This window comes from Liolophura sinensis, chromosome 1 (assembly GCF_032854445.1).
Source record: "Liolophura sinensis isolate JHLJ2023 chromosome 1, CUHK_Ljap_v2, whole genome shotgun sequence".
NCBI classification, from domain to species: Eukaryota; Metazoa; Mollusca; class Polyplacophora; order Chitonida; family Chitonidae; genus Liolophura; species Liolophura sinensis.
The window spans coordinates 49,079,026-49,103,021 of NC_088295.1; the positions used below are offsets into that span (position 1 = coordinate 49,079,026).

The window sequence follows — 23,996 nt, forward strand, 5'->3', positions numbered from 1 at the left end:
AATACTGATGAAACAGATGTAAATGTGTCATATATGGGAAAGACTGTAATGTCTGTCCTGCAGTCAGTGTTGGTAAACGCTCCAGAATTGCTTAAAATAGTTTGACAACTATGCCTTGTTTTCTTGATTTGTCATATTACATGTACATGGTTCAGCCAGCAGAGAACCCAATGTAAATGTATCCAAGATGGTAGACACTGGACTAGGCATTCTGTGGTTAATACTGGTAAGCGTTCTAGAACAGTTCGAAACCGTTGTGCAACTGTCGGGGAGTATCGTGTTGTGTCATGTTAAATGTACATGGTACAAGTTGTAGAGGATGCCGTATAAACATCGATGAAATGTAAACGTGTCCGATGTGGCAAACACTGGGCTGTGTATTCTGTAATTAGTGTTAGTAAGTATTCCAGAACAGACTTGATGGAGTGCGTGTAAATATATATGAATGTGCCATAGTCCCTTATACCATGTGATGACTGTCAAGTTTTGTACATTTGACCAAATCAACAGTTGTTTCAATAAGTGCTTATACATCTATAATGTTTTGCTGTATATAAAAGACTATAGAAGTTATTGCCGCATGTGATGGTTATGCTTTTGAAGTAGTACCAAAATATATAGTAGTTTAGATGTTAAAATATGTGGTTAATCCAATGTTTGCTATTATTTTCTCCTTCATGCCCGTTATTTCCCGCTATGTAAAGCGTATGTATTGCTGTACATGTATATATTGCTATATAGTATATAATAGTGCCATATGAAAATTATGTTTTGTGTTGAAAATATGTGATGTTGGTGTAAACTTTTTGATGTATTTTAATTGCTTTATTGCTGTGGCGATGCAACTTCCTGGGGAGTTTTTTTGATCTGAATATGTTTTCTGTGGTAGATTTGAATAAATGCTCAATGAGTCCTTATTAACGTATACTGTGTTTATGAAAAAAATATTTGCTTTATAAACCACATTACACTACCAAAGGAGTCCATTTACCTGCATATAAATCCATGCACGTATATCACATGAGCACGTCAGAACAAGGTGATTTGGGGGGGGGGGGGGATTATTCGATTAGTCAGTGTTTCGAAAGCAACTGCACTGATGGTTAATGATTAAACTGATGTATTCCTTTCAAACGATGATTGCCTCACTTAACACCGAATTGTAACATAATTAAAAAAAGATCTGTGGAAGTTGCTATGGTTATGCCAGTAGGTGGTAGCAATGTATATAAACGAGATCAGAGTCTCAGACATGAACCCAGCATTTGAATTTCCTTCTTCCTACAAAAACTGCAGCAGGAATGAAAACCAGCAGAAAATGTGCCTTCCCTAAATGTTCTGTTGACAGCTTGAAAAAACAAAGAAACATTAAAATCAAAGGAAACGTTGGCTTCGTTTATGTTTGTGCTATGTTTTATTGGCTTCCTCGTATAAGTGAAATATTCTTTAATACGGTGTAAAATCAAATCAAATAAATAAATAAATTTACAAGGCATTAATTTATTGCACAGTCCAAACAGGGCACACTGCCTTAACAAAACAGGGGGGGAAACCTCCGTTCTGTCCCGTGAAATCCGATTGCACGAGTAAATGCCTGCAAAGTATTGAATTAGTATTCAGGGGTACCAGTCCTTGCAGAGAAACGCCGTCAGTCTGAGATACCAAATGCCTGACAGTACTGTACAAAAGTTCAATTCATTATATAACAGAAACATTTAGACGGTACACCGGTATACATACAATGGCTGAAACGGTGAAAAGTTACAAAACCGGTAAATCAAGTTATGTTTTTCATTTGCGAAAGAGATGAGGAATTATATGTGTTATGTGGATTATACAAAGTGGAATAGCCTTGTATATAGGTCGTTAGAGCCAGTTCTACACACATTTTCACACACGATTCCTAGAAGAAAACTTTTCACTAAGTACGCATGAGCTGCAGAAAAAACATCGACATGCACAAAATCATTTTATAGCCGATGTTGACCTATGGTTACGTTTAATGATGGATGGATGCGTAATTGAAACCCCGGATTAATGGGGAACCCTTTCACTTAATGTAAATAGGCCTCAAGCTGTGTAAAGTATTACTCATGTCTGTCTTTGCTATGACGTTTTGTTAGCAAAGAAGTAAACGTATTACTCATTAAGTGAAAGAGATAATGACCTGTTCAGCTTGGACCCGAATCAACATTACACGGGAATAAGCTACTTCATTGGTTGATTGAGGCGATTAAGGAAGATATTTGGAAACAGCGGACAATTTGATGTCTATACCTAGCAAAAAATGGGCCAAAATCCTGAAGGTGAACAGCTTGAAGACGTGTTCCTCAGCTGGCAAGTGATACAGGAGAGGGCCACTTATGTCATTATTTTTATCACGAAAAAGCAACTAGTACAGGAATGTTCTAGCCAGGCTGCATTCAAGCTCGGTCGATTATAAATACAAAAACTGCTCCGAATAAAGAGCACGAATCTGTGTTTAAATATACGGAAGTCTGGGTAGTGTCTTCTGTGTATCGTTTTGGGGCAATACGGTAATGTGTACCACGCTGAAGAGGTGAAAACTTTCGGCTACCGTAGTTTGAGTTTCTTCCCGATGAATTCATGTTTAAATGGCATTCAATTATACAACTTGTTCAACAATGAGAATCATCGAAATCCTGAAAGGGCTTGACAATGACGATGTTCATCCTTCCTGAATGTAAACAAAATGCATTGTATATGGAAGCATCACATTTGGTGTCATTTTATAAAGTTCTTTCTTGTCAGCAGGTTGTTAAGGATGTAACACATAAGTCTATAGTAGAAGTTTATGAGACCAGTCATGCGGAATGAATTTGTTTGGCTAGAATTACAAAATATAGTGTGCTTTGACTACAGGGAACTACCATTCCCGAATAGAACCTCTTCTGTAAACTTTGACTCGTTACCACGTCGACAGGGAAGTTCTAATGGCCAATAGATGAATGAATTCTTTATGCTTACAGATCTTTAAAACGTGCTTTTTCTTTACCCTTTTAGACAACTTCCAAACTGTGTATATTATAATGCTACCTTTGGGGCTGAATCACATATAATCCGTTAAAGTAAAAGTTTTTCTCTCCAGCCGTGCATGGAAGGTTTTCCAGCAACCTGCGGATGGTCGTTTGTGTCTCCCGGGCTCTGCCTGGTTTTCCTCCCACCATAGTGTTGGCCGTTGTCATATAACAGAAATATTTTTGAATACGGCATAAAAAATTCATCAAATAAATAAATGAATAAAGTAATATGTCGTGTCCCTAGTAAATCACCATGGACTATTCGCTGTTAAGACAAACTAACAAAACTTGGATTCGATCCAGCGATCATATTGGTCACAGGCCCATAAGTTGCGGTGAGATAAAGGCTTTATAGATGAATGTTCCGGCGGATGCCCCACGTTTATTCTTAAGAGAAAAAATATCCATTTCTTTAGAATGGTATAATGTAATAAAATATAATAAAAGACTAAATATATAATAAAATAACCATAGAGAGTGATTACAATGTGATACCTGGCAAATGGTTACACGTGTTACCGTAAAATCCAATCACTTATTATCCTCAGATAGGTTTTTATTCTAATTGCTAAAAAAGCCTAAAAAGCGGTAACGTGTATAGCCCCTGGCACCATGGCTTAAGCAGGTAGGTAAAAAGTATGCAGTGATGTTCATTGCAATATATTAGACGCCATTCGGGTAGAATTGATCAAAATACTGTATTGTCATCACTTTCAATTTTTTTAAAATTTAATTTAATAAAAAAAAACAATGCAGAGGTATCATACTGACCTGAGACGGCAGAAAGATCTTAACTGAAGTATCCCCCTTCACGGAAGATCATATAAATCTTGACAATTATTTTATGACTCGTGGACGAATGTGGATCAACAGCATGCTTCTCTTGGAATTCGCTGAAATCCCTCAATACTACATGCAGGTGTGTACCAACTAGAATGCATGTACATGGATACATTGATCTTTAGATCAGAATGAGACACACGAGAAGACAGGCAGAACATTATATATATATAGTCTGAATACCTGACAAAAACTGGTTTAATTAATTGGTTGCGTATGCTATTACCCGAATACAGTTGTAAATGCGGCTTTATGATACAGCTGCTCATTTTAAATCCAATCTTCAAAACGACCATATTTCTGTATCACTTGTAAACTGTAAAGATGTTTAAAAATCGATAGTCGTTTTTGAGATATCCGTAACACCAATTATGTTGTATCATAGGTGGTACTATTATATTTATTTCTCAGGGGAAGTCTACGGCTGGTTTCTCTGACCTTCAGCTGTAACTAAGGCATATAAGGGAATCTATACCTGCCTTCAATCTAATCATGTCACAAAAAAGGTGGAATTAGTAAACGGTATCATTCGCAAAGAGTATCTACCTATTTAATTTTTACAAAGAGGAGCGTATAACCTAATCTAAAAATATACATCTTCAATGATATATACAACCGTTACGCCTTTGTTGGGGCCTGAGATTTATTAACCTCACAGAATAGCGAACAATTTACACGAGAAGGAGATAAAACGGCCTACACAGTACATATGGTATCCGGTTTAAACCTGACGCTCGAGTTCAGTAATACAGTGTCTCTTTCAAACGGACAATATCCCTTTGGTGTATATAATCTGTGCTAAACGAACACGGGAGGAGACACGCCCGTTTTATAGGCTTTCTAAATCGAGGTGTGCATTGAGTTTTTTAATCTTTGAAAGGTGTTAAATCTATCAAATTCCATCGTCTTTCCAGTTGAGGCTTAAGGTTCACAAGACATCAAAAAGTGATAGGGAATGGAAGTCCTGCATTGCACTGTCTAGATCCGTAAACTGACAGTAATACGCAAGTAGGAACTGTGATGTTCATAGCTATAGGTGAAAAAAACCTATACTAAACTGGATTGCTTATATAGATAATTTGACCGTCTGGCCACCTTCACCGTGACAACAGCGAACTTGTTGGTTCGAGACTGGTAAGTTTAAAAAAACAATGGTTGAATCGTAAAAAGTAATATTTAACACAGTCAGAACTCCTTTGTATGGATCACACTTTCGCCCTGTTTGAATGGCTTCAAAATAGAGGAGAAAGAGGTTTAATATGTTTGTAAGTATTTTCACATGCCTCTGCAGGTAAACCTGATTAAAGAAAGAAAGAATGTGTTACTCTTTATAATGACGAAATTGTCATTGACAAATCTGTGACAGGAATAAACCATTTCTCGTACATAAAGTATAAACTTTATAATCCAGATCGATAAATTCTGAAAAAGTTATGTTAAGATATATGTAGTTATGAACGTGTTTCGCATGTTATAGGGGAAATTCCATGTTTGTTGTTGTTGAGGTCAGAAGGATAGAGTTTCTCGACCCACTGAACCAGAAATATACAAAGAAAAGTGTGTTCTTCTTTTGACGTTGCTCACTAAACGTGTTGCTTATTGGTTGTACTTTCAGGGCTTGTCGAGTGTTGCGATTCCAGACGGTTAGATCTAACACATACACACGTGCGTATACACGGGCATATTAGACAGAAACATGCGTTCAATCGTGTTTTTGCTTTTGCTGATTTCTTGGGCACTCCTTTGTGTCAGTGGTCAAACAACGACACCAGGTGAGTGCTCAAATCTGTCGAACAACAGCCAAGTATTCTGAATCTATCATTCACTACATATATACATTGTCGACGATTATCCCATTAGTTTTTTTTACCTTAGCATTTATCGTTCACTAAACATCTGTAGCTTGTGTATGGTATCAATTACACCAGTGCCACTTCTAAAGAAACAGATAAATGCTTCCGTAAGTCGCGATAGTCCTAAGTGGTACGAGAAGATGCGTGGTTTTGTGTGATATAGCTTCATCTACAACGAATTGGCTCCTGTGTTTGTGATTACAGTCCAATGTATGACTAAAAGGCTTGTCGTTTATGCCCATACAAATAGACTAGTGTTTGTGTAATATCAATCTAATGTTGTATGGACTGGGTTACGGTTTATGTCCCATAGCCTCACGTTGTACTTTTGCGCTCATTTATTCACATGATTATAGGCACGTGGATTTCGCAATATCATTTCTATGTAGTACGAATACACTCATGTATTGATGATAGGCCTACGTATGATGGTAGGCCTATGTATTAATGATAGGACTATTTATGGCACATTTCATAGTGTTTTTACGAATTGACAATTTCTTCTTTTTTTCTTTTTTTTTGGAAAAAGAAAAAATGGAAATGAAAAAATTGTGTTGAAGTCGCACAGCTTATTTTAAACCAAGGAAAGTGAAGAGTATTCCCCACACACACAAAAAAATGTACAAGTAATACGCAAAAAACATATTATAGTATTACCCTTATGATTGTGTTTATTCTCTTGGTCAGCAAGTCTAGAGAAATGGACATACACGTGCCAGTCCAAACTCGCCAAATGTCCAGTCGGCTTTGAGGTCGCGGTGGATGAGCTGTACATGACAACAGATCGCAACTGTCCCACGGAAAGTCCCGTACTTGGACCATGCCAAGTGCGCATGAACGTTATAATACTGGCTATGCAGCAATCTCTGTGTAACGGTGTGCGAGTGTGTAACATCATTGATGTGAGCGGTTATCAGACAGAGTGCGGCATTACCACATTTGGGATCATTATCTACCGCTGTAACTTCGGTACGTATACAGCAGAAGAGCTTTGCTAACGTCGAAGGTGGAGCTAGCAGAGCGAGTGTTACAGCATACAAGCAAATGATTTTTATAGACGCGCGAGTATGCATTTATGTTTTCTTTCTGTTTCTTGTGATTCAGTTTTGTCGTACACTAATGGCTTATATTTACAAGTCTGCGTCAAATATTCGTTCACATATCCAGAAATATTTATTTATTTATTTATTTGATTGGTGTTTTACACCGTACTCAAGAATTTTTCACTTATACGACGGCGAACAGCATTAGGATGGGAGGAACCGAGCACAGCCCGGGGGAGACCCACGACCATCCGCAGGTTGCTGGAAGACCTTCCCACTTACGACCGGAGAGGTATCCAGAAATAGATGAAAAAGTCAATGGAATGCCCATCGCAAGACCTTGTAAGACAATAGCCCAATTTTCGTCGGGTTATTTATAGAGTCGTAATGCAACAAAACTACGATGTCTCTTCATTATTTGCTTTATTTGACAGGTGAGTTGATAATTCACTTTCAAGTAATAATTAACAACAAATATTTTTGATTCGGGTCATTCTGAAATTACCAACGCTGGTTGAGCCTCCTACATTGCCTCAATTCATACAACTACAGCTCTTGATGAATGAGATCGGAAGTTCTAATCCAGGTAACGTTAACTCAGTAGCTGCTTATAGTCAGGAGGTTTGTCTCATATCTGTTGTTTCACTGGTTAGTCTTTGGGCTATTGGGCGGTTTCCTCCACCTGTTAATATGTACAAAGGAGAACCATTCTTAAGTACGTTGTGAATAACAAGCTGTCAAGCCTCTGTACAGCCTACATGTAATCATTAACTCGTATGATTGTCTTATCACAGATGGATACCCTCTCTTTACGGAAACCACACCCGTACCAACCTCCACACAGCGTGAGTACCGGTACAACCATATACATAGTCTGTATGCTTATAAATTGTTTGTGATAAATGATTATTGTCATTATAAATTATGGTTTATGCGCGTCATAAGTTTAACCAACGCTAATGCATATATGACAAACCTATTTAATGTAAAATGTCTGGAAGCAATCGACATCTTGTCGTTAAAGCAAGGGATGGTCAGTTCTTGGTCAGTTGGTCAGTTCTTCCACAAGTTTTATGAAAACTGCTCTTAATTTCACAGGCAGAAGCCAAGTCACGTTGTAAAACTGTTTTAAATCAACAAATGCAATATAAACCATTACATATGAAATTAGATATAGAGCAAATGTCCCGGGTTAAAGTCAAATTTAGGACGACAAATGACAAGTATATTCAGAATTACACAAACTGGCGCATCCATCAGCAAAGCGCAGAGGCCACATTCATAAAATTTCGTACATCCAATTTGTACCTGTGTATTTTTAGGGGTAACAATTTCACTGTGTGTATATGAACAGCTTTATTTAAAGGCCCTATGACATGTTTGATTTCTGCTTAAAATATGCGAACATCAGTGTCTACCTGTATGTCATTTAAAAACTGAGTTTCAGCTGTGTTTTTCCGTTAAAATTGGAACCTGCTTATTGTTAGTTGTTAATCTTTTTTTCGCATTTTACGAGTGCTTTATTTTTCCTATAGATATCAGTGAATTGCAGATTCGAATGGATTTGGGGTTTTTTTCTTCTATTAACACACTTCTTCAGTTTATTAGAGATTTGGTTTGACACAAGCCTACAAATATGTTTAATTCACCTTCTGGTCGTGGGGTTCCCTCGGGCTCTACCCGGTTTTCTTCCACCATGATACTGGCCGCCGTCGTATAAGTGAAATATTCTTGAGTACGGGGAAAGACACTAATGAAATAAATAAATAAATAATAGCCTTCTGAAGACAGAAAAGTTTTCATATCTGATATATCTACCTAAGCGCTCTAAAATATCACTTTCAAACCACTGTTCTATTGTAGCCACTCCCATGCCTGTTGCCAGCACTTACTGTGAGCCTGCTAATATGACCTGCCCTAGGGGACAACTGATTAATGTGATAGAAGTCCAATACGCAGCGAAAACCGTTCCGTGTGAGCAGACGGCAGATGAGTGTTGTGCCTATGACGTCACAGATTGCGTACAGCGAGTCTCGGGTCCAATATTGAGCATTCAGCGAAATATTTGTCTCGACAAAGCCGCCTGCTCGTCTATAGATTTGACAGGCTATGTGATGTTCTGCAATGGAATGCAATATTTAAGTTCCTACGGTATTGTCCGGTACAGCTGTTACGAAGGTATGCTGTCATTTTTATTCTGTTATAAAATTACCATGGTTCCCTGTCGTTGTCAGTCATGCTAAAAATACCGGTCTGTACATTTGCACGTGGAAAAGACTCTCTGAAGATTGATTTTAGGTCAACATTTTTCAGTGTTCACAAGAGTTCAAGCTCACGCGGCTTGTATTCTACAAATCGTTTTCTGTAATGACAAAAGCAAAAAATTACGTCTAGGATCATTCTTTAAAGTGGTAATCCTAATCACCTCATTTCTTTTTTTTTACTGTTCAAGTGAAAAAGCCAGTATATTTGATTGCCAGTGATGTCTTCTCTGAACAGGTCCCACAACAACCATTGCAACCAAGGTGTCGAGGACGGCAACAACAAAAACACCTACGTTGAAAACGCCAACAACAAAAACACCAACATCAAAAACGCTAACAACGACGACAATTAAAACAACAACAACATTGACACCTGAGACTCCAACGTTACCAACTGTCACCACTAGAAAGTCGACGCCTGTCTCTACGTGGGGTTATGTCTCGAATTTCAAACACCTACGTCACAACCGATACCTGGCTTGAATGAGGACCGTGAGATTCCTGACAGCAGTAAGTAACCGATGCTCTGATAAGGAATCTTGCTGGAGCAGAAGCAGATTGACACAAGGTCAACGAGCATTTGAGGAATATTCGTCTAAGAACATTTTCAGAAGTATCCAATATCCACAGGATTTGATTTCTAAAATTTATTTTATGGGTCATCTTGACCGTGTTAAGCATCGATGACGTTCCAAATTGTTTCCTTTTTGTTCCTCTAAACACTGTATGCACGCTCAGGATAGATCTTTACATGCATTAATAAACGTTACTCGATACAAAGTAATTTTGTGAATGGCCAAACATAAATTTAAGAAAGTTCTAGTGACTTTATGGATAACCAGCATTAAATGTGTGGACATCAACTCCTGTTTTAAAATTCATATATTTTAATGCGTGTAATTCTGTTCCAAAAATATTTAAAACTTGAAAGTATATTTCGGTATCGTAGACTGTTATTGACTGCATTGAGACTGAGCCTCTATTGAGCCTTAGACTGAATTTTACGAGACAGTACCCATATTTAATTCAAGTCAAAAATTCAAACATAGCTACAATTCACATTTTTGCTCTAGGAATTAAGTATAATATTTTTACACTGATTATTTACTGCAGAACTATGCACCAAACACAATATTAGTTTTTTCCGGTCTTATATATATTAGTCTTTTTTAAGCACGTGCAATTTATGATTAAAGTTAAGTTTTTGGTAAATACGAACCCTGGAGGTCTAATCATTCTATCACAAAGATACATTGTCTCCTATTTGAAGTACTTAACTAAATACTTTCCGTTGCAGCTCATATTGTCGTCAGCCTGATGTCCGGGGGATCACCATTAGGACTGCTGGGCACCATTCTTATCAAGTTAGGCTGATGATTGACATGCGGTGTCAAGCTCACACATTAAAAGTGGCGGAGAAGCGATGATTGGCACTATAGAAAAGGCTAACAAACCCCTGCTGAGACTGCTAATCTTACCAACCTGACCCAAAATTACTTGACATCCAAAACCTGGATTTATCTGAAAATAGTGACACAGCAAACATTGAAACTGCCTAAAATAAACATGGTGAAATGTTTCACGCATCTGGAGATCTTTCATGAGCAATATGGCAGTATCAGTATACATGTATTCATATCGTCATCTGATCAGCGACTTTGTTTTTTGCTACTGATCTTAAACAGCTAAGCTGAGTTGTTCAAAAGCGTATTGGAACTCCCATTTAATCCCAGTATTAACATTAGTCCGGACTAAAGTGCCATCACCTTTGTATTGGGATGTAACTGCTATTAAGATTAATTTAAGCCTGGATTAAATTTAATATAGTTTCGATCTACTTGCCTCTGTGGTTCTACCAGGTAATGTTGTTGTTTGTTCACCCTTGTTCTCGGATAGTCCCGACCGCTTCCGTAGCCTAATGGTTAGAGCGTCCATCTTGAATTCAAGAAACATTGGATTAACCCGGGTCGGGTCATACCAGACTCGTTGCTACCTTCCTTTGCGCTAATCACTGAGAGGTTAAATCAAGGAAACATGAGTGGTTGGTCCGGTGTCAGTATAGTGTAACTTGATGGCAATCATGTCTCGTGTCTTCGGCATGATACTTCAGTGGCGCCAGCACAGCCACGAGAAGATATAGTATACAGACACATAGCTAATGACCCCTCCTCCTCATATGACTGAAAGATTGTCATAAGAGTTTGCTTGTGAGATCAAGTATTTTTCATGCGTTCTCCTTAGGGAAAGCATGCCTCTTGTATCCTCAGGGAAAGCATGTGCCTTGTATCCCCAAGGAAAGCATGTGTCTTGTGTCCACAGGGAAAGCATGTGTCTTGTGTCCACAGGGAAAGTATGTCTAGTGACCTCAGGGAAAACATGTGTCTTGTGTCCTAAGGAAAAGCATATGTCTTGTGTCCTGAGGGAAAGCATGTGCCTAGTGACCTCAGAGAAAGCATGTGTCTTGTGTCCTAAGGGAAAGCATGTGTCTTGTGTTCTCAGGGAGAGCATGTGCCTTGTATCCTTATGAAAGCATGTGTCTTGTATCATCAGGGAGAGCATGTGTCTTGTATCCACAGGGAAAGCATGTGTCTTATGTCCTGAGGGAAAGCATTTGCCTTGTGTCCTCAAGGAAAGCATGTGTCTTGTGCTCTCAGGGAAAGCATGTGTCTTGTATCCACGGGGAAAGCAGGTGTCTTATGTCCTGAGGCAAAGCATGTGCCTTGTATGCTCAGGGAAAACATGTGCCTTGTATGCTCAGGGAAAGCATGTGTCTTGTGTCCTCAGGGAAAGCACGTGTTTTGTATCCTCAGGGAAAACATGTGCCTTGTATCCTCAGGGAAAGCATGTGCCTTGTATCCTCAGGGAAAGCATGTGTCTTGTGTCCTCAGGGAAAACACGTGTTTTGTATCCTCAGGGAAAACATGTGCCTTGTATCCTCAGGGAAAGCATGTGCCTTGTGTCCTCAGGGAACACATGAAAGATGTTACAGGGTCTGTTTCGCAATGTCATTTTGGGATAAGTGCAGAAGTTTAATTTTTCCAACCAGATGTGCTGGATGCTCAAATCTGGCTTAACACAGAATCAGGGCTTAACATTTTATAGGTCATGTATATATTAAAGAGTTTAGTTTGGACTACAATTTTAGACTAAAGCCTAAATCACTTTGTGAAACGGACCCATGTACTAAAGCATATATGGTATAAATCAGAACTAACTAAGGGTAAACTGACGTTAAAAGCCTTTAGCCAGAACTTCAGTTGATATATACTCCAGATACATGTATATCAACTAGATGACACAACTCTCCGTTAAGCTCCTGAATCAAAACTCGACAGAGACAGTCCACAAATAGCAAACCAGGGTTTTAGTGTTACATGGAGAACCAGAATTTACAGTGAGTCCACAAGAAGATAAGCGCCGTTACCCCACTAATGACCCTCACATAATTGCACTGAACTGACGGAATGTAACCATCTTACTATAGCAGCGGGGTTTTCTCGAAACTAATGCAGTACATGATGAATCCTGTAAATATTACTATATACATGCATCGACATTTAAGCGCAAGTCACAGCAGCACAGTGTGTTTGGTTTCTAACAGAATCTGTTTAGGATTCTTTATCTACGAGAGAAAGAAATATTTTCTCGTATAAAACTGTTCTTTAAGTTATTCAAATTCGTCCTGTGGATTTCCTGTGGAGAAATATATATTATTTAAGTTAGAGTTTTCTGTGCGATTTATTTGCAAAAAAGCATTTGATGGATCTATTACTGGTGTAAACCGTCTGTGTCTGCTTACAAACAGGTATAATGAGACCAGCATTAGTCCATAACTGTGGTAGTGTGTTGGAACAAGCTGCCAGATCAGTAGTTCAGGTTGTCAGACACTTGGTTTGATTTTGAGGTATAATTGCTTCCCACATGGACTTCCCGGGTTACCTGGAGGTTAATTTGGATGACGGTGGATGATGGGTGTGTGCTGGGTGGATTGTGGGTGCGTGCTGGGTGAATGATGGGTATGGGTTGGGTAGACGATGGGTGTGGGCTGGGTAAACGATGGTGTGGGCTGGATAGACCATGGATGTGGGCTGAATAGACAATGGGTATGGGTTGGGTAGACGATGGGTTTGGGCTGGGTGGACGATGGGTGTGGACTGGGTGGATGATGGGTACGAGCTGAGTAGACGATGGGTGTGGGCTGGGTAGACGATGGGTGTGGACTGGATGGACCACCGGTGTGGGCTGGGTGGGCGATGAGTTTGGGCTGGGTAGAAGTTGGGTATGGGCTTGGTGGACGATTGGTGTGGGCTAGGTAGACGATGAGTGTAGGCTGGGTGGACAATAGGTGTGGGCTGGGTGGACGATAGGTGTGGGCTGGGTAGACGATGGGTATGGGCTCGATGGGCCATGGGAATGGGCTGGGTATTCTGGGTGGATCATGGGTGTGGGCTTGGTAGACGATGGGTGTGGGCTGGGTAGATCATGGGTATGGGCTCTTTGGATCATGGGTATGGGCTGGGTAGACAATAGGTGTGGGCTGGGTGTATGATGGGTATGGGCTGGGTGAACGATGGGTGTCGGCTGGATAGACGATGGGTGTGGACTGGTTAGACGATGGGTGTGGGCTGGGTGTATGATGGGTATGGGCTGGGTGAACGATGGGTGTGGGCTGGATAGACGATGGGTGTGGGTTGGGTGTGTGATGGGAGTGGGCTGGGTGGATCATGGGTATGGGCTGGGTGGATCATGGGAGTGGGTTGGGTGGATAATGGTGTAGGTTGAGTATCCACTCAACCTACACCATTATCGACTCAACCCACTCCCAAGATCCACCCAGCCCATACCTATGATCCACCCAGCCCACACCTATGATCCACCCAGCCCACTCCCATTATCCACCCAACCCACTCCCATCACACATCAGAATTGGCTGGGTGGATCATGGGTGTGGGCTGGGTGGATCATGGGTGTGGGATGGGTAGATAATAAGTGTAGGCCGGATGAATCAGGGTGTGGGCTGAGTGGATCATCAGTATGGGCTGGTGGATCATGCGTGTGGGTTGGGTGGGTCATGGGTGCGGGCTGGTGGATCATGGGTGTGGGTTGACTGGATCATGGGTGTGGGTTAAGTGGATCATGGGTGTGGGTTGGGTGGGTCATGGGTGTGGGTTGGGTGGATCATGGGTGTGGGCTGGGTGGATGATGCGTATGAGCTGAGTGGATCATGCGTTTTAGTTTCATGGATGATAAATATTGGCCAAATGTATGTGTATATGTGTATATGTTGCCGGAGATAAATCAAAGGCGTTGCTATCATACCCTGAAGAAACGCGAATTTCGCCGCTCCCACAAATATTTTACCCAACAATATTTTACCCAACAACGCCTACACAACCAACATAAACTGTTCAAGAATGTCTACCCATAAACTACACACAGCAAAACACTTTGTGCTTTTTTGACATTTGGGCTTTTGAAACTTACAGCATATGTAGGCCAAATCTTCATGTTAGATCCCGCCCATATTGTGCCATAAAAATGACTGCCTATAATGTAAAGCTAAGAAACGCCTTATCATCTGAAGAGTGACATATATTTTTATGAAGATCATACATAATTTTTTCAACCTGGATGGTCGTGGGTTTTTCAGAGGCTCTGTCCGGTTTCCTTCCACCATAGTGCTGGCCGCCGTTATATAAGTGAAATATTCTTGAGTATGGCGTAAAACATCAATCAAATAAAAAAATATATCAGTTTTTTAAAATCATCAGGGCAGTTTTGAGATTGAACTGTTTTGTCGTTAAATGTTAGAAGAATTCATACTATACCATACTTGCCAAAGGTTTAAGGCAACTTTTGAGGACCTTAATTTACCATTCACCTAATATACTATAGCATAAATAACACGTCTCTCATTCGGGAACTTCTGGTGTTCACAAACACCCGGCTTTTCGAATTTCTCCATCGATGGTCTGTTCGAAATTACTTTTCACAGGCCTCAGGTTGTAGTATATGTAATCAAAATAGCCACCTAATATTTCTGACAGGTCATGTCGTACAGGAGGACTTTTTTTTACCTTTTTGACGATAAGTGTTCAAATTCGAAACTCCCCTTTTGCAATTGATCTATCCATAAACGGCTTCTCTTTTAATTGAAATGAAATAGACAACGTGCATTGCATTTCCTAGAGATAGCTCAGAATTAGAAGAAGTAAGGTAGGCTACCGTAAACGAGATTTGTACAGCGAATCTGAAAGAATTCCGTGCGTCTACTTTTAACGTACCGGCAATCATACAAGGCGAGCAACCAAGAGGAGAATTATGCTTACTTTTTACATTAAAATTTCAACTCAGCCTCAGTTACAAAGGAAACGTAATACAATGGAGACTTGACCTCCAAAAGTTTAATATTTGAACAGTACTTTATGTAGCTGGTATCAATCTGACCAGCTGAGGGTATACCAGCTGAGGGCAATGATGTATTGTGAGCAACTACTGCACCGCTACAATTCGTCTGAGTCAGTTCTTATGAATTCCAGGTTGTATACGAATAAGTTATTAGGCTGACTGGACCCCTACAGGTTTTACTGAAAGAACCTAGGCGAGTCTTCCATTGCAGGGGTATTAAAAAGAGTTCTAAATAAAGCGTTTCGCTTGAACGGGTCGATTGAGGTGAGGGCGTCAAAGCTTAACCCCTCGCCACTCCAGCCCCCACAACACGGTGCTTCATAATAACATCGACGAGTCCCAGTGCTTTCTGGTAGAGGGAGTGTCCACTCTCCCCAAGAATACGTCCCAGGCGAAACAATCTTGGGTCAGGTTAGACCAATAAGTGCGTAAACGTTTGGTAACAGAGCGTCGAGCAAAAACCACAACTTTACGACGAATTACTGATACCAGAAGGTCTGACCGTGGGAGAGAAAATTTGTGGATTACTTTTCGCAGATTTGGTAATATTACCACAGTGAAAACTTTGATTTCGAAAGGTCAAAATGTTTATCAGAACAGTTGTCATCTTGATTGCCTGCCTTGTTTGCCTTTCTTCCGTGGAGTGTCAAGTCACAGAGCGTGAGTATACCAGCTTGTGAAAGTACTCAGTAACATGGCAGTTATTCACTATACAGTTCATAATTAGTTATTAGCTTACTCATCTTTTCTTACATGGGATGGAAAGTGCGTGAATAAAGAATTTATCTTCGAAAAGAATTTATTATTTCATTGAACGTTTAATTTGTCTGATAGCTAAATGCTAATTTAATGCTGGTTTTGTACTAGATTTATCTATATTTACTTTATACTAGATTTTACTCGAACTTTATCCTTATTGTTGATTAAAATTAAAGATATAGATGGTTCTCTGCACAAGGTTAATTATTTCATGGAATCGACAGGCTAACTCATGGTCAAAGTTGGTTATTAGCTTTAGGGATACCAGATACTAATGTTGAACCTTGGTTACTGGATTCAAACATTAGACCACTTCATGATCCGCTCTGGGCGTGTAATTTATGTATTTATATCATTGGTGTTAAACGTCGCATTGCTAAGGGAATATTCTCTGATTTGATTGAGCAATTTTAGAGGTATTTTATCATTTACGAACTCTCAAACTGTCGTCGCTGCTCTGGGTTTACTCTCTATGCCATTTTTCACACCCATAAAGTTCGAATGTCTTTACTGTGAAGAAGTTTACCAACAGCATCGCTTTTTGCAGAAATGGAAAATTTTCTATATTATAAGGAAGGCAAATATAGTAACATCTGGCTTTTGCGGGTGTTGCACGCTCGCATAATGTCAAATCATACTGATAGCAAGTACAGAAATTCCATCAGGATTATCATCTTGTCACTAGTGTTTTATATGACCCGTGCCATTTCCTATTAGATAAGGAAACGGATGGGAAGTACGTGTGGCATTAGATAATGGCAGCTGTAACGTGTTAACAGGAGTCACGTGTACTCTTCAGGATGAATTATGTTTCCATAGCGCTACCCTAACAACGAGTGGTCACTATCTACTCCGGTTAGTGACACCATCCTGTCAAAAGAGGGGATCTATTTATATATGACCTACACATTGTTGGAAATGAACCTCAAGCAGACCAAACATGGAGATACAAGAACGAATTTTCATTCATCAGTATCATAGTACAGCGCCTATGTCAGGCTGTATTTGGAGTAGTGTGCTGTGAAGAGCTCACCACACAACACTCTGTCATCAAACAGAACAGAACATATGCTGAGACATAACACAACTGAATGAAAGTGGATAAAAAAAAAAGATTTTCAAAAATGCTGAAAAAATGATAACAGAAACAATGCTGAGAAATGACAACAGAACTTTGGCTGGAAAATGATAGTAAAAAACATGTTGGAATATACACCTTCAGAGATCCGCGTAGTCCCCAACACAATGAATAGAACACAATGGCTGGAAAATGATAGCAAAACACATGTTGGAATATATACCTTCAGAGATCCGCGTAGTCCACAACACAATGAATAGTACACAATGGCTGGAAAATGGTGACAAAACATATACTGAAAAATGATGACAAAACAGTTAATGTCTTCAGTGATCCATATGATGCCCAACAAACTGAAAAGAACATATGCTGGAAAAAGATTTACATTTACAGATTTGGTGTGTGTGTACCAAAACTTTGAATTGGCGACTCCTTTCCCACCCTTCTCTTCCCAAATATAGGGTTAGCATGACCAGCTTGGTATCTAAAAGGTGGTTTTGGATTATCTTACATTTAGGTTTTTTTCACTGCAATTCTTATCAGCAACATTTCACTTTGGGATAATTCCTCAAGCTTATCCGACACAAATATGACATTTTTCGTGGAAACATTTCTTTTACCTTAAGGTTGGAAAATCTGAACTGTGACGCTAATCTTTTATATACTGTCAAACGAAAATGTCATTCTTTATTTAATGTGATGACGGACAACATTTTTAGTATTTTCATCCAGTGAAGGTTAATAAAATGCAATTAATGTCACTGCAGGTAAAGTGACAAGAGGACGTATTTCGCCGGCTATTGTCTATTGTTCCTACTCTGGTTTTAGTTTCTATGCTGTACGTCTGTCATATTCATAAAGCTCGAATGTCTTTACTGTGAAGAAGTTTACAGTTTTACCCACACTGCAAAAAAACTCCGCTGCATGTTTAACTCCGCTGTAAAGATGGGCTTTAACCGTTCAGGCCTATATTCTGACAATTGCTGAGGATGGCAACGGTGTAACAGTTGAAGTCAATGCACGGGTGTAGATAGCTTGCATTCCAATGGATACCCACTGGATATCCATGGGTACATTAAATACGGGTTATATTTAGAGTATTGCATGGCCCTCAAAAGCTGAATCGAACAAAACACAACCAGACAGGCCCCTCACCAAAAAGGTTATAGACTCGAACCCACTTCTTCCTGATTCGGATGCGGCATTAAGCCCGGGATTTGTTTTCACAAGGGTGGTGTCGTGTTTGATACTGCGCTATACACAGGCCAGGATACAGAATTGAGGATATTTGGTTTTCGCTCCTTACCTCACGGATGTTAATCATTACATTAGATATGTTTATTATTTTCTTTTCTTTTTTTCTTTGTGCCATAATGTTTATGGGTCACTGATTATTACAAATAAAGGGCCAACGAAAAGTAAAATGGTGGCCCAATATAAGGCATTACTATGTTATTAGAGAAAAGGTCGTAGTTTGTATCTTTAAAAAGTGTTTTGAAGCTGTCATATTCCAGGTCTCTTGTGAGTCAGAGCGCATGACTCGGGATGGGGAGATGGGGGGGGGGGGGGCTGGCTGTTAACCATTACTGACCATGATACTTGCAAACACAAGTAAAACGTCTAGACTTTGCCTTTGATAATATAATATTTTTATCTCTCTCTTTTTAAAATATATCGTCGTCATATGACTGAAAAATAGTTAAGTACGATGTAAAACTTCAAGCATTCATTCATTCTTTCTTTAAAAGAAAGGGCACAGCGTAGTTTTGCTCAATCTTAATTTCGACACCTTTATATCAGATCAGTGCCTCTTAACCATGTCGGACTACACAATAACATGTGAAAGAGCTGTGTGTCTTCTTTCGTGGTCCTTTTCTGTTAGGAATCTACAAGAAAAAAGTGTGTTGTTCTTCTTTATAGTGCTACCTATCTACAGTTTTATATCAGTTAAATGCTAAGAAGTCACCATTTATCGGTACATTTATGTGATCAGTTGAATCTATTCAATTTGGTAACTTGACATTCTGCACCATCATACCGAACTGGAGCCGATTTCACAAAGAATTGTAAGTCAAACTTTAAACCCTCATCACAAAGGCTAACTTTTTCGAACTGCCTGGGAGGTGAGGTTTGAACATATTTGTCCAAGGATAATATTTTTGATTGTGGCCAACATATGAATTTCTAAAAAAATAGACTGTAAAATTGTTTTTCAAATTTTGGCTGTCAGAAAAGTCAGGAAAGGCTTTATAGAATCGGCCTTTGTGTGATCAACTTGTTCTCAGAGCACCGGGACAGAGTGGCTTGTGATGGACGGTGTCGTTTGCATGTTGATACAGTGAGGCAGCATTACACATACAAACGTGAATAAGAATAAAATAATGTTGACTGGGTTTCTCTAGCAAGCAAGAAATATACTTACTAATTTTGGGTAATTTCATCCGCTCAGTATAATATATAAGAGTGGTCTTAATGTAGGTTAATGTACGATACCATACTCATGATTCCGGTCTGCTATATAGTTACACACTTGTATGTCGATTTAATACAGCAGTCTCGTGCGCATGTATATTTATTGTCAATGTTGTTTATAATTACAGAGAACGATCCACCGGACTGGTTTTATGTATGTAGCGGCATGCCAGTACTCACCTGCCGATTTGGCTTTGTCTTAAACATTATCGGAATTTTTAATGGCGTCATTGCCGATGGCTGTTCACCAAACACGGCAGAGAATGCAGAGAAAGTGTGTGAACAAGAATTCAGCAGTTCAGTTGTGGGATTTCAGAAGAGAGCGTGTAACAACAGAACATGGTGTACTATCTTTGATTACACTGGTTATACGGTCTGCCCTGACAAAACAGAGATGCCTACAAATTTTGGAGCGATTCACTATCAGTGCCTATTTGGTACGTACCTGTTTTGGGGTTATCAGTATACAGATACAAAAGAAGTTTAATTGAAAAGGCAAAATTGACTGCGATGTCTCAAAGCGTTTAATTTTCAAATAAGAAAATTGTCATTTTGCGAAATCAAAGTATCACAAATTTACCACACGAGGTCAAACATTTTGTTTGCGTTTTCTTACTCTTCCTCGGTGGGGGGTAGGGGGAAGGGGGTTCTACTTGTTTTTGTATTTCAATGCAACAGTCAAAGACATAAATGTTCTACTCAAACCCGGTTTTCATCTCAGCCCATAGTTTTTGTTGGTTAAATCGCTTAAAATTAATATTATTTATAATATAATTAAAATTATTTATATGAGACAATGAACGTTATCCCCTTGATTAATTGGATATTCACTGCTCGATAATGAGTTGATTTATTTATTGTGATAATGCATAAGCAAGACAAAGAATGTTGTGGTGTGTATTATGAGATCATGGACATTATAAAGTGACGTATTGTTTCGTTTTATGAAGTCATGGGATCATGAATCTTATGACATATTGTTTACTGCCATAGTCATGAGACATTGAACCTTGTAAAGGTGACGCAGTGTTTACTGCCCGACATAAGATCATGAAATAATGAACGTTTTACAGTGATGCATTGTTTTACTGCCCAACATAACGTCATGAGGTAATGGACTTTGTCTACAGTGACGTATTATTTTACTGCCCAACATAACGTCATGAGGTAATGGACATTGTGTACAGTGACGTATTGTTTTACTGCCCAACATGACGTCATGAGGTAATGGACTTTGTGTACAGTGACGTATTGTTTTACTGCCCAACTTAACGTCATGAGGTAATGGATCTTGTACAGTGATTTATTGTTTAATGTATCGAAGTAAATTGTTTTTGTTAGTTGGCTACGAAGGGATGAGTTCTCCGCCAACCACAACCACGTCTACAACCACATCCACCACAGCTGCCACCACAACCGTGAAAACAACAACAAAAAGAACGCCTGTCCCAACAACCACGTCAAAGGCAACAACAACAACATCGCCATCAACATCTGCTAAACCTATGACTACTACTGGCCAGACTGTGAAATCAACAACCGATGGGGGCACTGTTACAACACCAACTCGGTCATCGACTCAGACTTCCACTACTAAGAGTGTTGCCGTAGGCGCCAGTGCTTTGGAAGAGGAAGAGAAAAGTGAGTCTCTCCTCTTTATACCCATTCCAATGTCCTTTATCATCTGATATCTTGCCATGCAAATGAATTGGGTTGTGTTTAGGTCTTCCATGAATGTTTTCCTTTGTTGTTGTCGTTTTTTAACATATGTATATGTCAACATACAACAATAACATACATCTTCTGTGAACTCACAGCTGATTGGCGTGCGCTGACACGTTTTCCTTTTGTCCCCTGTAAACAAGCGCGTGTGCAAAAACCAATGAACCAGTCAGAATTCACTGACGTTGTTTTTTAGGACAGCCGAGTGTCGTTATTATTTTATTTCAAATTTTTTAACTGGCCAGCTACCAGACTGTTCGCTGGAAATCAAATAACGCGAGACCAACAAGGCTCTACGAGCTTGTGAATCCTCAAGAACGACTTTGCATTAAAGACTCTCTGAACCATTTCGTGGAGGTTTATACCTTGTAGAAACCTGTGAAATACGGTAAGCATCATTTGTCTGTATCTGCTTCGACTTTTTCAGATCGTAGATAATTTCACATTTTTCTTCTTGTAGCCAAGTTGATTGTTGGAGTTAGTGTCGGAGCTGTGGTTCTTATACTCATCATCATCTTCCTCGTAGAGTGCAAAAGGTAAGTAGCGATTCTGTGAACATTTTGATCGCGCACCAAAACTGTACATGGTACCTCAGCACAGTGTAAAGGTTTCCAGTGATACCATGTAACTTCGGTCAGTGACGGAGTTAAGGAGTGCCAAATTTGACTGGACGACCAATTGGTCACCGGACTTTATACCGCTCGTTCAGTAAGAGCTCCTGTATATAATGTGTTTTATTTTCGAATTTAATAGCTTTCTTCCGTATCTTTCTGTAGCGAGAAGATAGTTTTGTTTCGATATTTATTTTTTCTATTCTCTACCAGGCAAACACGAGAACGGAAGGCGCGCAGGGTGGCTCGTTCTGCCGAGAAAGCGGATGACAGAGAGATGGGTATCCAGCCTTTGACGGACGCGGAAAGAGCCGTTATGACAGGGGGCCACTTGGTGTACAGTGAAGAGAACAGCATCATCCCTGTGGAGCGCGAGAGGAAGTACAAGAAGAAAAGTGAGACAAACAGGGCCTATGAAAACACCGAAGAGTTTCTCCAGCCGCATTCTGAGCAAAGTATGGAAGAAAATAATGGTCACTTAAACGGTCACCGCGATAGCGGGGTCAGCACGCTGTTTGCCGAAGATGGCAGCAACGAGAGGGCAGACGACAATCAGGACGACAAGACCGGGAGTGACGTAGAACCGGACTCTCCTGTCTCTTCGAACAACGATCCGTCCCAGCGCTCCCGACATGTGTCATTCAGTGATATGGCCATCAACACCGATATGAGGGCCATTAATGGACAGTTTGGTGAACACGTATATGACCATCCCACAACCGTACCGTCCTCACAGAGCGCTGGCAACCCTGCCCTAGACCCTTCTGTTGCTGGGCCGGTAAGCGAAAACGAGGTACTTTATTGATCATCAAACTGTCGCTCTACTTCTCTGATTCGTCTGCATGGTTTAACTGCTAGTTTCTCGACTGACCCTAAAGTTTTAGATGCACCACTAGTTTCTGTGTTTGGACATACTTGCATCATTCGGCTAAGTTGGTTACACCATTTGTACTCATGGGTTCTCATGATTTATGCTTACCAGTATAATTAAGCGCCAAATATGTAAGCTAATAAACCTGTTAAGCCTAGCTGTTCAGACCATAATGGGGACCACTGGCTTCCTTAATGGGAACCACTGGCCTATACTGGTTTCTGCTGAAAACGCAATAATCCGTCACTATTATGATCCATCCTTCGCGAAGGATAGCTTTATTCTGTCAGTCACTGCAATCGTAATAACCCAGTGCTGGATTTGTTTGAATGGTATAGAGCTGTTTTAAGCGGAAATTGGTTAGCGGGCTAGTGCAGTGTAATGGCCCAGGATCCTCTCACCAATGTGGTCGCTGTGAGTTCAAGTCTTATGGCATATCCACCTCATGCTGGCTTCCTGTCCGGCCGTACGTGTGAAGGTCTGGCATCAACCTACGGATGGTCGTGGGTTTCTCCCGCCATAATGCTGGCCGCCGTCGAATAAGTGAAATATTCTTGAGTACGGCGTGAAACACCAATCAATTAAATAAATATATGTTTCAAGCGATGAGGTAAGAAGTTCAGAATCATATTATAGGGCCTGCTGACTAGTATGATATTAAAATACATTGTGATATTTATTTCAAGCCGATCATAGATAATATGAACCAATGCTTTAAGACATAATTTTATCCTCAAAGGATAAACCTATCCCACATTTGCCTCTTTCAGAATGACGTTATCAAACAATCTTTTTATCTTTTTGAGGGTTCACAAACAGCTCCGTATTAAATTATACTTTACATGTCTGTAATTCCACAAATTACAACTGCTACTGTTGTTATTATTATTATTATTGTTATTATACAATATCCCTAATATGACGCTGTTATATGACATTTTCGTCATTAACTGTCATTAAAGTAACATCATTGCAATGAGTTCAGAAACGCGAGATAATGTATGTCTTCATTTTGTAAATGTATTAGGTAATCT

General features: G+C 39.8%; 3 protein-coding genes across 3 annotated transcripts; 2 read left to right on the top strand and 1 right to left on the bottom strand.

Annotated features, from left to right (window-relative positions):
- Positions 1-5,539: 5,539 nt before the first annotated feature.
- LOC135461711 (uncharacterized) lies at positions 5,540-9,524 on the top strand. The gene is made up of 5 exons (XM_064738916.1): positions 5,540-5,653; positions 6,422-6,703; positions 7,572-7,622; positions 8,641-8,955; positions 9,277-9,524. Exons 1-5 carry the CDS (start codon positions 5,578-5,580, stop codon positions 9,522-9,524), a joined length of 972 nt encoding a protein of 323 aa, XP_064594986.1. The 5' UTR covers positions 5,540-5,577.
- A 3,463-nt stretch (positions 9,525-12,987) lies between these two features.
- LOC135461723 (uncharacterized) lies at positions 12,988-14,549 on the bottom strand. The gene is made up of 2 exons (XM_064738928.1): positions 14,526-14,549; positions 12,988-13,512 (listed from the first exon to the last, which is right to left on the bottom strand). The coding sequence occupies exons 1-2, from the start codon at positions 14,547-14,549 to the stop codon at positions 12,988-12,990; spliced, it is 549 nt and encodes a 182-aa protein (XP_064594998.1).
- A 1,345-nt stretch (positions 14,550-15,894) lies between these two features.
- On the top strand, positions 15,895-23,126 carry LOC135480164 (uncharacterized). Its single transcript, XM_064759933.1, has 5 exons — positions 15,895-16,109; positions 19,887-20,195; positions 21,100-21,399; positions 21,941-22,016; positions 22,305-23,126. Exons 1-5 carry the CDS (start codon positions 16,034-16,036, stop codon positions 22,894-22,896), a joined length of 1,353 nt encoding a protein of 450 aa, XP_064616003.1. The 5' UTR covers positions 15,895-16,033; the 3' UTR covers positions 22,897-23,126.
- Positions 23,127-23,996: the final 870 nt, after the last annotated feature.

Bases quoted from the DNA above. Each gene is read 5' to 3' on its own strand.
- LOC135461711 (XM_064738916.1), top strand. From the start codon at position 5,578: ATGCGTTCAATCGTGTTTTTGCTTTTGCTGATTTCTTGGGCACTCCTT. The intron at 5,654-6,421 runs GTGAGTGCTCAA...TCTCTTGGTCAG, and splicing joins TGGTCAAACAACGACACCAG to CAAGTCTAGAGAAATGGACA. The intron at 7,623-8,640 runs GTGAGTACCGGT...GTTCTATTGTAG, and splicing joins CGTACCAACCTCCACACAGC to CCACTCCCATGCCTGTTGCC.
- LOC135461723 (XM_064738928.1), bottom strand. From the start codon at position 14,549: ATGAAGATTTGGCCTACATATGCT. The intron at 13,513-14,525 runs GTAAGTTTCAAA...TGATCTACCCAG, and splicing joins AGATTTGGCCTACATATGCT to CCCACACCCATCGTCTACCA.
- LOC135480164 (XM_064759933.1), top strand. From the start codon at position 16,034: ATGTTTATCAGAACAGTTGTCATCTTGATTGCCTGCCTTGTTTGCCTT. The intron at 20,196-21,099 runs GTACGTACCTGT...TGTTTTTGTTAG, and splicing joins TCACTATCAGTGCCTATTTG to TTGGCTACGAAGGGATGAGT. The intron at 21,400-21,940 runs GTGAGTCTCTCC...TTCTTCTTGTAG, and splicing joins TTTGGAAGAGGAAGAGAAAA to CCAAGTTGATTGTTGGAGTT.